At 51.3% G+C, this 12556-nt stretch overlaps 1 protein-coding gene across 2 annotated transcripts; it reads right to left on the reverse strand.

Annotated features, from left to right (window-relative positions):
• Positions 1–2022: 2022 nt before the first annotated feature.
• On the reverse strand, positions 2023–10924 carry FZD4 (frizzled class receptor 4). Of its 2 annotated transcripts, none has more exons than XM_041729763.1 (2): positions 10628–10924; positions 2023–8492 (listed from the first exon to the last, which is right to left on the reverse strand). In XM_041729763.1, exons 1-2 carry the CDS (start codon positions 10922–10924, stop codon positions 7164–7166), a joined length of 1626 nt encoding a protein of 541 aa, XP_041585697.1. In that variant the 3' UTR covers positions 2023–7163. The 2 variants fall into 2 exon arrangements, with proteins under 2 accessions (XP_041585697.1, XP_041585698.1); XM_041729764.1 differs by lacking the exon at positions 10628–10924 and adding an exon at positions 9961–10621.
• Positions 10925–12556: the final 1632 nt, after the last annotated feature.

A 12556-nucleotide genomic window follows, 5' to 3' on the forward strand; every position in this document is an offset into this window, starting at 1 on the left:
AAAAATCAGTTCTCAGGACAGAAATGCTAAAAACCCTTGGGCCACATTCCAGTCAAGGTCCTGGCCCTGCACACAGAGCTCCCATTGGGGGTGGGTGGGCGGGAGACCAGCCAAGACCAGTTCAAGTCAGTTGAGTGTCAGGGATCATGGGGTTGATTTTAGAGGTGTCCAGTGTGCAGATAAAGAAACTTACCCGAGTGATTTATGCTACATAATCCTTAAACAACAGAAGCTCATGGCCAGGTCTCATCACTGAGAGAGTCGCCTGCCAAAACATTTACCCATTCCCACCAAACTGTTTGCAGTAGTTGAAGGAATCAGAGGAATAGAGTATGTTTTAGTTTCCTAGGGCTGCCTTAACAAATGGCCTCAAACTGGGTGGCTTCAGACACAGATATGTATCCTCGTGTAGTTTCCGAGGCTAGGGGCCCGCAGTCAAGGTGTCAGCAGGGCCGGCTGCTGTTGGAGGCTCAGGGGAGAATCTTTCTTGCTTCTCTCCTAGCTTTTGGCAGGTGCTGACAATCCTTGGGGTTTCCGGCCTAGCCAGCAGCTGCATCACCCTCACCTCTGCCTCTGCCTTCACAAGGTCATCTCTCCTTTCAGTGTCTCTGTCCAAATTGCCCTCTTATTATAAGGCCACCAGTCATCAAAGGAGAGCCCACCTGAATGTAGCATGAGCTCATTTTAACTGGATTATGTCTGCAAAGACCTTATTCCCAAATGAGTTCACACTCACAGGTACAAGAGGGGTTGGACTTCAACATGTCTTTTGGGTGAACAGAGTTCGACTCACCAATGCGTGTAAAACAAGAAAAATCCATGGGCTAGGCATGAGAAGACCAGGCTGTCCAACCTGCTATCTCCCTGGGCAAGTTGCTAGCCCAAAGTTTCAGTTCTTCCTTAAGGAAGACAATGCCTGCCCTGCTTACTTGAGAGACGCCACGAGAATAAGATGCAATCACGTACATATAAAAGTATTTTCTATATGGAAAGTGTTTTTACAAGTACAATTATGAATTCATTCCAGATTGTGTTGACTTTTCTTTAACTTCATAACTACTTAATGAGTAGGTCACGAAATGAGGAATACAGCCTGTCTTACAGGGAAGAGAATTTAAATTACATACCTCCCTTCATTTATGGTGTGAGATAAAAGTACAATAGCAATCTGCAGTGAAGAATAGTATTACAGATCCTTCTTCCCTGGGCTTCTTACTTATACCCAACAGGGTGGTATTCAGGTGAAACTAGGGTACGGAAGGTAATTTAAAGGCAAACCCTCAAGAGGGCTGATGTTGTCTGTGACATCAGCGGGCATCTCCAATGGCAGGGGTTCCTCTTCCCCCGTGTGGTCCTTATTATTTGCTCCCATGACAATGTCCTGATAATGGCTTTGAATTTGCTTTGTCTGATGACTTTTCTGGATATGGAGACACAGACCACCCAATTTATAAAATTAACTAAAGAAGTCATTATCCTGGTTGACTGAAATGACATGCTCCCATATCTATTACACAAAAACGACCATTGTATAGACAGAAAAAAAATTGTTTTAATGAAAATGTAAAACAAAACAAAACAAAACGGCCCCCTTACCCCTTTTAAAGACTCCTGAAGCTCTAGCAGTGATAGGAAAAACTTTTTCAGGCCACCAGATTGAGTCAAAGGTGCTTGGAAAGTATATTAAAAAACGGCCACACATATAGGAAATGCCAAAAAGAGGAGTCACGGGTCGACAGCTTGGGAACTACGGTTACCTCCAAAGCATCATGTGACCATTTGAGAGATACTGATGACCACAGTAGTGATAAATTCTGTTGACCTTGGACCTCGGGGGTTTGGTGACCCAGGAGAAAATCCCAGAGGGGAAAAATGGCACCAGCAAAAAAGAAACAAAGAGGCCCTCAGAAAGAGGCTCTCAGTCTGCCCCACAAACCAGATTCTCTATTTCTCACTTCTGGGAATGCGTGCTTCCTGGGAGCTACCATGCCCCTCCAGGAATATGCCAAAATCTCAGACCAGTTAATAAACAAAACTTTATTTTCCTTTAATACAAAAATTAAATAGCAAAGTTTATTTTTTTTGTACAGTGATAAATTAGAAATTTACAGTACAGACATCAATGCAGACATACGTTTGTACATCCTTAAAAGCAGGGTCCATTTCCTTTGATGGTCAGCAATTCATTAGGGCATGTGTAGCAGGGGTTGGCCTGGTACCTCTATGTCGAACATCTGAAAGCCCCCCAGGTGGGCCTCAAAGTGGCTGGAGCTGCAGGATGGCACGGGGATCCAAGGACAGGCCCCAGAGCGCCAGCCTACCTGCTGCCCGCACAGGCTGAGTTCCATTCTTCTTCTTACAAATGATGCTGGATGTTTATTCTACTTTTCCTACAAAGAGCACGAGGGGCCTCTCATCCTCAGACCTTCGAAGTCTCACAACAACCCTGTGAGGTAGGAAGAAATTCAGAACCACCTAGATGCCCCGCTGGGAGAGAGCTAGAGAGCAGCCTCCCCTCCAGAAGTACACAACTGAGCTGGGGCCCAAGCCCATGAGCAGGACACAGAGAAGAACATGTTCTGGGGGAGAAGATGGACCAGTCTTTGGGGAGCAGAGCTGCTCCTGCCCCTCTTCTCAGAAGCCTTCTGGGATGACAGTGGTCATACACTGAACATTGCAGGAGACCAAGGAACCATGTCAGCCTGGAAGACAAAGCTCACAGAGGACCCCAGACAGGCCCTCTGTGAACTGCCTGGGCAAATACTGGGAATTTGCTGGTGCAGAGAAGAAGAAGGGAAATAAGGTAAATCAGAAACAGGAACAGGCTGCTACAGGGCAAATGGGCTGAGCAAGGGGAAGAGGCCTGTTGGGGAGGGTCAGGGTTCACTTCCCGCTTGGTGACCGCCAGCGTGCCACTACCGCACATGCGCATGGTGAGAGGCAAGCGCAGAGAGCTCTGACCAGGACCCGGTAAAACAAAATCCATTATTTAAGGCTCTGGTATCTGATCCTCAGTAGGAGCAAAATGCTCTTCTAGGAGTTTCCAAGATCTATGACCTGGGCCCAGAGGAAAAATGATAACCTGGGTCCTGTGCCAGACATCATAAAAACCCAGACAAAGACTCTGAACCCAAATAGATAAAAGAACACGAGGAACCGTTAGAGTCCAGTGCCTCGACATAATTGGCTGGAAAGGCAACTCACTCCAATCTCTCCCATTACAGAGTGAAATGCAGGATGTAGCTTGATCCTGGGGGCTCCTTCCAAAGTCTGTGCTCTGTGGCTCTCCTAACTGAGCTGTGGCCACCTCACCAGAAGCCACAGACTGCACCAGTGGGGTGACGTCCCTGGGAATTGACTCTGCCCCCCAGGGCTAAGGCTGTCGAGCTCCTCTATGTCCTCAGATCCCAGCTTGGTTGCTAACACAGTAAAGCCTGAATTCAGTGACCAGGAGGCTGGGGGTAGGGTTGGGGGTAGGGGTGGGGGGACAGAGAAGACAAGCTCAGGGTGCTGGTAGTCACAATTCAGAACCTAAACACAGAATATTCCCTGACTCTGGGTTTGATCTGATTCTGCAGGTGAGGGAGTGACTGGGGAAAGTCAGAGACCATCTCAGGGAAATAAACAGTGTCACCCCTTCTCTGGTTTCAGGACCCTGAGCAAGCTGCCAGCTCAGAAGCCATATCAGAGATCAGGAAGCGGGAGGAAAGAGGATATGAATCAACCAAGTAGCTCAACCAGATGGTTCTGGCCAGTTCCAACCTACCCCATGTTCCTTGGCCCTGAAATGTGGCCTTTATGAAGGAAGATAAAGAGGGGTCTGCTGGAGGGGAGGGTGGACAGAGGTGCCCTTGCGCCCTGTCGAATAGAATCTCGGGAGGCCAAGCATTTTATAGGAAGCTACACTCATCCCTACTTATTCTAGAGTTCAACCTTTTCCCTAGCAAGGTGTCCTCAGATTCACCTGTGTATGTCACATGGAACACCCCGAGCCCTAAACTGCCTGCTCTTCCCCCCGCCCCCCACCTCCCGCCATGTTAGGTGTGGGAGCTCACGTCCCTTTAGCCAGTGTTCCACAGTTTTCCCTAGGGATTGCCACAGAGATAGTCACAAAACAGGGCTGAGGCATTCTGTCAAAACCCTTGTAATCGACTTGCAGGGTATCTCTGCAGGGCATATGAGGGAGACATTAAAGGTAGAAGGACCCAAGAGGCAGTTTCTGGGATGGAGACAAGTGAAACAGATGACCATTCAGAGGCCCCCTGCTCCTTCCCTAAAACCAACAGCAAAATTCAGCAGACGCAGGAGCATCTCAGTCCAGGTCAGTGAGAAGGACAGAGCTTGGTACTCCTTGACACCCCTAAGGTGCCCAAGACAGGGCTTTACCCAGAATGGTCACTTGATAAATGGGCTAATAATTGAGTTTTGTGGGTTTTTTAAACAAACACCAACTTAAGAGGTGATGGACTCTTGTTCAGGTAACTGGTAACTGGCCTCAGCCACAAAGCTCCTTTCCTGAAACCATAAACACTCCCCATTGTCTGGAATGTGAAAGGAAAGGCCCACAGCCCTGTGACATCGCTAGGGCTACTAATCCAGTCTGCATCAATGGCCACTTTTCCCCTGAGAAGGCAAGAGATTTGTAGAAGAGACAAATTAGAACCCAGGAAGTTGTCAAGGCACTAGCTCCAGAACTCGGGTGTATAGGTTCATCCAGGTACTCTTATTATTATTTCATTATTCACAAATATTGGGCCCCTACTCTGTGCCTGGCCCTCTGCTAGGTGCTGCCTTGGTCACACAACTGCTGAAACATTACAAACACAATTGCCTTACACAGCCCAACAATCTAACAGCTAGGCCAGTGCCCCACTGCACCGTCCTTCTTCCCTTTCCTGGGCCGCAGTCTCAGCCCAACTCCCAAGACACTGGAGTGGAGCGTGAGTAAGGGCAGGCTCTGCCCCTGGGTGCATGCTCCAGGGCCCTGGCCAGCTATGGGAACTGTCTGCAAGCAGCACAGGGAATTCACATTTTATATTTCATAGGCGACGCAGTCTCAGATGGAGTTCAACTGGTCCTTCTCAGGATCATTTCTCATGCTCCTAGAACCCTGATCCAGAGTCCAGCCAAGGTACTTGGGCTCGGCACACACACCAAGGCCTCCCCCCGACCCTGTGTCCATTTAGCATCTGTCCTCAGAGCCCCCGGACTTCCCCTTCCAAAATACACAACAGACCTTATGTGCATCTTCACCTCAGACAGCTCAAGAGCCCCCCAAAACAAAGAAGAAAGGCAAATGTCAAACCATGGCCATAAAGCTCAAAAAGACAGACAAGGACACGTGCATTTCCAGAATCTGACCACCAGTTCAGGAATCTGAGTCCCTGGAAATGTTTTTCCACAAAGAGATGTGATAAGAGTTTTCCTACCTGTTTTTAAAAGGGGTGGGGTGGGGTGGGGCACAAATAAATAAATGAGTGAGTCATTGCAAAGTAGTTGCTGAAGCAAAGGTAGGTATGCTGTTACAAGGAGAGCAACCTGTGACACCGTCAACAATTTGTCCCAGAGATCTGGTGATTAGGAGGCCTACGGCAGGTTAAGAGAGAGTCCAGTTACAATTTTCAAAGAATTGCAACTTTTGAGAGGCTGCTAGGGGGTACCCCATTGTGAGGAACATAAAGCATAAATTTTAAAAGCTCTGGATACCCCTGCAAAAGGCAATTAAGACCTGTGTTAAGAGTTAGCAGTTCATTTCATATGGTCTACACTTTATTCCCTACTAACCAATCAAGCTCCTGGCTGGCATTCTGGAGATTCATTAAGCACCATATAAATACTCCAGGCCACACTGCCTCCAATGAAATCTTATAAGGAGCCTTTGCCAATTACTAGGAAACAATTATGCACCAAGTAGTTGGATTAGCTGTCCTTAGTTCTTGCTACAAAACAGAAAAAAAAGTCTTCATTGTGGTAGTAGACTAGACTCTGATAACATTCTTATGCTAAAGGAAAGAAAGGCACTATCATTCCGAGAATGCAAGCTGACCATAGTTTTAAAGTCAGTTGAGTATACTATTATGTCATGGTCCAAGAATGTGCTTTTAATTGTAATTGACACACACAAATTACACAGCTAATCTGTGCGAATGCAAAGTTGCCAAGAAACTTAACATTTTAGCTCTTCCAGACTGGCGTCTGCATAGATGCAATCACACAAAGTAAAATATATTAAGTCCCCATTGCTCAATGCAATAGGTCTCCGGGGTCGGTAAGTTAACTCGACTTGGTAAATCTTATTTTCCTCTGAATTAAATGATTGTCAGAAAGTGAATCACCCTGACTTTCCTCCTCATTAGGCATGCTGCAGTGAAAAAAAAAAATCCTATAAAAATACCTATTTTGAGTCATTAATGTAAAATGAACAAAACAGCAGCAGCCTAGAACAGGGATGATGAAATTTAAGAGGAAGAGAGAGGAGGAAAATCCACTGGATACCTTATGTGTGTTTGTACAGTACTTCTGTTTTTTCAAACAATCCTGTTTTATGACAAAGGCACTGGAAGATTCTGACACCACCTCTTGGGAGAGCAATCCACAAAGTTCTAAACAGCAGACAGCGCACCAGAGAAAATGTTTACGTTAGATCAGCCAAACTATAAAACTCTTGTAACACTTGTCTGAACCCAGTGTCTCCAGTGTTTATAGATTGCTTGGCTATCTGAGAGACCCAGTTAGTATGTAAGATTATAAGGGTTAAAAAAGTGAATCTTTCTCCCTGCAAGTTACCTCCTCACAGCTCAGATCTCACTCTGCAGAGAAAAGCAGCATTGCCCCGGCCCCTCCTGGAATCTAGGCAGGACCTCCACGCTCCAAGCTGCGACCTGCTAAAGTGATCAATGTTTTGATTTTTCACAGCTTTGAAAGCCTCTAACTGGCTTTTCCATTTTGGATCATTCCAAAGTCTGCAGCAAACTCATGACTTTTATGATGCCAGGCAGTGGGGGGCAGGTGGCGGTGGCTTAGAGGGGTCACTTAAGTGTTGCCAGTTTGCTCGAAATGAGATTCACTGCATGAAACTTCTAGTCGCACTTGCGCCCAAATGCTAGCATTTCCCCCCCCCGCCCCGCCCCTCAAAACTTGGAAAGCATGGAGGCCAGGTAGCCTTATACCACAGTTTCGTTGCCCTTCCCAGGCTTCACCCAACCGTTCCCTCGCTTTTCTCTCTTTACCTTCCCAGAATTCACCAATCTGTTAGAACACTTCTGCCATGTGTGCAGAGTTTTGGCAGACCAAATCCACATGCCTGAGGTGATGCCCACCAGCAAAGACATAAAAATTTTCAACATCTCAACGGCCATGTTGGAGTCATCTGCAGAATAGCGGAAGAGCGCCCAGTTGGAGATTTCATAGAAGTAACAGGCAATCACACAGGTGGCAGGCACCGTGTACAGGACTGAGAAGACCCCGATCTTGACCATCAGCCTTTCCAACTTGTCAGTCTTTGTCCCATCCTTTTGCAGATTGGACCGAATTTTGAACAAGGCCACTAAGCCCGCAGCGATGAACAAAGTTCCGATCACCAGGTAAGTGAAGAGGGGGGCCACCACAAAGCCTGTGAGGGCATCGAGGTTTTGGTTCCCGACGTAGCACAGGCCAGTCAGTTCATCCGCGTCCACCAGTCTCATAATCAAGATGACAATGGTTTTCACTGCGGGGATGGCCCAGGCGGCGATGTGGAAATAAGAGCTGTGCATTTCAATGGCCTCATGACCCCATTTGAGTCCCGCTGCCAAAAACCAAGTGAGTGTCAGAATAACCCACCAGATGGAACTGGCCATTCCAAAAAAGTACATCAGCAAGAAAATGATTGCACATCCTGTGTTCTTAAGTCCTTCTTGGATGAGAACAGGTTCTGCTGCCTCTTCAAAATCGCAGGATATCCTTTCCCGGCCTACAGTCAGCCTGACAATATAAGCAATGCTATAAATATTATAGCACATACTGAGAAATATGATGGGGCGCTCAGGGTAGGAAAACCTGGAGGAATCGATGAGGAAGGTGAGCACTGTGAAGGCGGTGGAGATGAAGCACAGGCTGGCCCACACGGCCATCCAGATGTCCGTGAACTCCTTGGCCGAGCGACTGTATAAGCCAGCATCATAGCCACACTTGAGAACACAGTTCAGGCTCCTTTTCACCCAGATGTACTGATCCGAGTTGGTGCCTACCGAATGGCACTCTTCCCCGGGCTGGATGGGGGTTTTGTGAGGTAACGGCACCTCCTCATCACCTGGCCCTTCCATGCACATATGGTTGTGGTCATTCTGGGGTGGGAATTTGCTGCAGTTCAGGCTCTCTGGCCAGGCAAATCCAAATTCCTTCAGGACAGGTTCACAGCGCCTCTTGACTGAAAGACACATGCCGCCGCACGGGCCTATGGGGATGTTGATCTTCTCTGTGCACATTGGCACATAGACTGAACAAAGGAAGAACTGGAAAAGTAATGAAATGAACAAAGAAAACAATGACTTGGAAGTCTGACCAAATGCTTGCACGAAGCGGGATTGAATGCTTCCAGGCAAAGTACATACGGACTTCTAAACCAGTTATGGGGGCTCTGACTGTCTACTCTGACCCCAGACTAGGGTGCCCTAAAAAAGCCATTGCTTGCACAATTTCTTCTTTGGGTTCTAGCAATCCCTTCCAGGAGAACATACATACATACATACATACATAAATAAATATAAAGGACCCGAAAGATTACATAATCCCTTTTTGCATAATGCTTAAGAAAATAAACCTTAAGACTCCACTTTGAGTCTCCTGACTTGAAAGAGCTGAACACACTAATCGAATGACTGAGTCATTTGAGTGATGGGGTGATTTATTTTTGTCCTCATTTCTTTATCGCTATAAAAATAAATGTAATAAGTATGTAGATCTGGCACTTCTGTTAATATTCTCTCCTTTCTCTACTTTATCCCCTAACATTATTTTTTTTTTAATCAGTCCCATTCTGAAACAAAAAATGTCCTAATTGAGGCACTGTTAGACCCAAGGATAGGATGCAGGTTGAGGTCTCTGGTCACCAGGGGTTTGTTTGGCCAGGTCTCCTCAAAAAATAATAATGAAGCACAATAGGAAAATATAAATGTTAAGTCCCTGGAACTGCAGTACCAGCAGGGGAGAGTCCAGTTGCTGTCCTCAATTCCTCCAGCATTGATAAACAGTCGGCTTGGCTCCTTACAGATGTTGTCTATGAAGTCTAGAGTTACAAGTAACTATTTTCCAGCATGTAAAGGGATCCAGTCCTGTCCTTCAAAACAGCTTGGCTGCTTCCCCAGGATACATGTAATTAAAAATATATATCCCTGCAAAAGCTGTTTCTCCAACAAAATTGCCACTGATGTCAGGATATGTGCTGTTTCCAAACTGAGAGCTAGAGGATCATTTCTTAAGCTTTTATAACCTCGTTCTAAAGTTCTGAAAACTCCAATGGGACATTTCAGCAGCAACAGGTCTAATCCCAACCATCTTTCTGAAGCCACAGTCCAACTTTTAAAATGACCTATGTAAAAAAACATGGATCTAGGAAGTAAACTGCCTGCCTGTTTCTTATCTCTCAGAAGTTACTACCAGAACCACGGATTTCTGAAGCTTTTAGCCTGGATAACCACCCCTCTATTTTTTCCCCAAGTTCTCTCCTGTCTAAATTTCTAAAAATCACTCATAGCCTTACCAACCAAAACACAACTAGTACTAACTTTCCTTTTTAAAATCTCTTTCAGTTCCTTTTCTTTTTAAAAATGAATCGGTTGTTGATTTTGTGAGACTATAATCACCCTGTATATGCTAATTAATTCTTCACTTACTGTAGGCTGAACATTTTCTCTATTATTACATAAGCGTTACAATTTTTAATGGTTGGAAAAAAAAAAAATCTCCCAATACACAAATTACCTTCCTGGAGCTAGACCACACTCTCACGTTTTCCCCAAGCTGTGTTTTCTCCCCGCCAAATCCTCAACCTGCCCTCAACCCTGAGGATCAGAACGATCTCAGGCCACCCAACCATGCCTTCCTGCATGACCCCTAAAGTCATGTGGGACGACGCGAGGAGGGGCCGCTCCGCAGAAAACGAGGCAGTGGAGTTTCACTTAATAACCCCCTCCCCGCAAGTATGGGGGGGAGAAAGGAGGTCGGCGAGGGAGGAGACGTCCCCGTCTCCTTATCTCTCCTTCCAAGTCTTAGTTGCAGCTGGCTGCCCTGCTGGGGACTCGCCCACCGAGCAGCGGCGGCCAGAATCCTTGGCAGAGATAACCCTCGGCTCCACTGGGGTTAGGGGCTTGGCCAGACACGGGTGAGCAGGGGAGAAAAACGGAAGGGCGGGGTGTAAGAGTGGGTTCTTTCTCGGGCCAGATGACTTACACAACGTTTTGGCTTCCAGTCCCTGAGAAGGGACAGAAAAGTGGGGGTGGGGTTGGAAATCACTTTTCCAGGGTAGTTTTTACCCCTCAGCCTAGGAAGGGGGCAGGGCAGGGGGCCTGCCTTGGCAAGGGCTCCACGGAGTTGGTTTGGGGCGTCCCTGCCCCAGGGGTCCCCTCCCGCCCGGGGTGGGGGCGCCCACCTGCAGCTGGCTGGAGCAGCCGTACTGGATGAGCGGCGTGAAAGTTGTCAGCTGCAGCTCGGCGTCTGTCTGCAGCTCGTGCCCCACCAGGTTGGGCATCTTGGTCACGTTGTAGCCCAGGTTCTGGCACATGGAGATGCGGATGGGGTCGCAGCGCCGCTCCTCCTCGTCCCCGAAGCCCCGCGCTGGCTCGAGGAGCAGCAGCAGCAGCAGCAGCAGCAGCCGCAGCCGCCGCAGGCTGAGATCGACGCCCCCGGGCGCCCCCGGGACGCTCGGCGCTGCGCCCCGCCGGGCCATGGCCAGAGCCGGGGGGCGGCGGCGGCGGTGGCGGGGGCCGGCCCGGCAGACACCCCCAGTTTGCACGGGGCGCCGGCTGCCCGCGCTGCTCCCGGCTCCCGGGAAGGGAGCGATAAGGCGCCAAGGGCGGAGAAGGGGCAGCGGCCGGGTCTCCGGCAGCTGCGCGCGATGTGCGGGGCACTAGACGCCCGCGGCCGGGGCCGAAGGGCAGACTGCGAGGGTCATGCTGCCGGCGGCGAGCCCCCACGCCGGCGCCCGCCGCGTCCGCTCCGCGCCCCGGCGGGTCCCGCCAGCACCCAGCGCCGCGCCGCGCCGCTCTCGCCGCCCGAGCCCTGGGCGGCGCTGGAGGTTCGCTGGGCGGCGGCGGGGCGGGACGGACGGCGCAGCCCGCCAATGGCCGGGCGCCGTGGGCAGCGGGGGGCGGGCCGCTCCGCCGCCGGGAGGGCCAGGCCCCGCCCCCGCCCGCCCGCCCCGCCCCCGCCCGCCCGGAGCGCCCCGCCCGGCCGCCCGGCTCCCACTTTCCTCCCCCGGGGCGCGGCGCTCGGGGGCCGGGCGGGGGTGCAGCCGCGCCGCTCCCGCCGGGCCAGCCCCCGCCCAGGTGAGAAGCGCGCCCGGAGCCGTGGGCTGCCCTCCCTGCCCTCCTCGGCTGTCACCTCGGCCCGCGGCTCCGCACCCAGCAGGCCGAGAAGGGCACACAAAGAACACGGGGTCTAGGTGCGCCAGGCTGCGGCTTTACATCCTGGCTGCGTGCCCCCGAGCGCTGCTCGGCCTCGCGGCGTCAGTTCCCTCGTCCGTAAAGAGACTGGGAGGGTCCGAGGCGGTGCGTGCGCCGCCGAGCCCCGAGCCCCGAGCCCCGAGCCCCGAGCCTGGGACGGCGCCCCCCGCGGCTGCTGGCCCGCGAACTCGCTGGGGTGGGAGCCGCCCCGCCCCGCCCCGCCCCCGCCCCCGGCCCGGCCCGGCCCGACCTGCGCCCCGGGGCCGCCCGGCTCCCGCCCCGCCCCGCCCCGCCCCCGCCCCCGGCCCGGCCCGGCCCGACCTGCGCCCCGGGGCCGCCCGGCTCCCGCCGCGAGGGGGAGGCGCCCCAGCAGCCGACCAGCCGACGGGCTCGCGCTCCGATTTCCTCGCCGTATGAAATGAAATTCCACAGGGGGATTCGAAAGGAAATGAGACCGGGACGCTCCGTGCTTCTCGGCCCGCCGCCCTTCCTGTCTCGGGGACACGGTTTCTAAATAAGGTTGGGAGGGTGAGAGGGCGGGGGGGCGGCCTGACCTGTGCACAGGAGGCGAAGGAGGCGCGCGGGCGCCGAGGGTGCCTTCCCCGCCTCCTCTCCCGGGCACCCTCCCCTGCAGCCTGCATCTCTAACCCCCTCTGCTGCTGCGGAGGGTCCTGGAGGTCTGGGGACCGGGCGACCGCTGTTTTGATCCAATTTTCCCCGTGTCCTTCCCGCCCGCCCCCGCCCCCGCCCCCGCCCCTCGGAGGGAGGTTTGTGCTAGTCCACCCTTTCCCTTTCCAGTCTGACCAGTGAAACCCTCAGCAGGTGGATTTCTGAACCACTTATTGCTTGACTGCGCCTCTCTGAGCTTCACATGAGCCGTCTGTAAAATAAGGAAATCCCTGTCCACCCCCACACAG

This window comes from Vulpes lagopus, chromosome 15 (genome assembly GCF_018345385.1).
Source record: "Vulpes lagopus strain Blue_001 chromosome 15, ASM1834538v1, whole genome shotgun sequence".
Classification (NCBI taxonomy): Eukaryota; Metazoa; Chordata; class Mammalia; order Carnivora; family Canidae; genus Vulpes; species Vulpes lagopus.

Bases quoted from the DNA above. Each gene is read 5' to 3' on its own strand.
- FZD4 (XM_041729763.1), bottom strand. From the start codon at position 10,924: ATGGCCCGGCGGGGCGCAGCGCCGAGCGTCCCGGGGGCGCCCGGGGGC. The intron at 8,493-10,627 runs GTGGGCGCCCCC...TTACTTTTCCAG, and splicing joins GCTGCTCCAGCCAGCTGCAG to TTCTTCCTTTGTTCAGTCTA.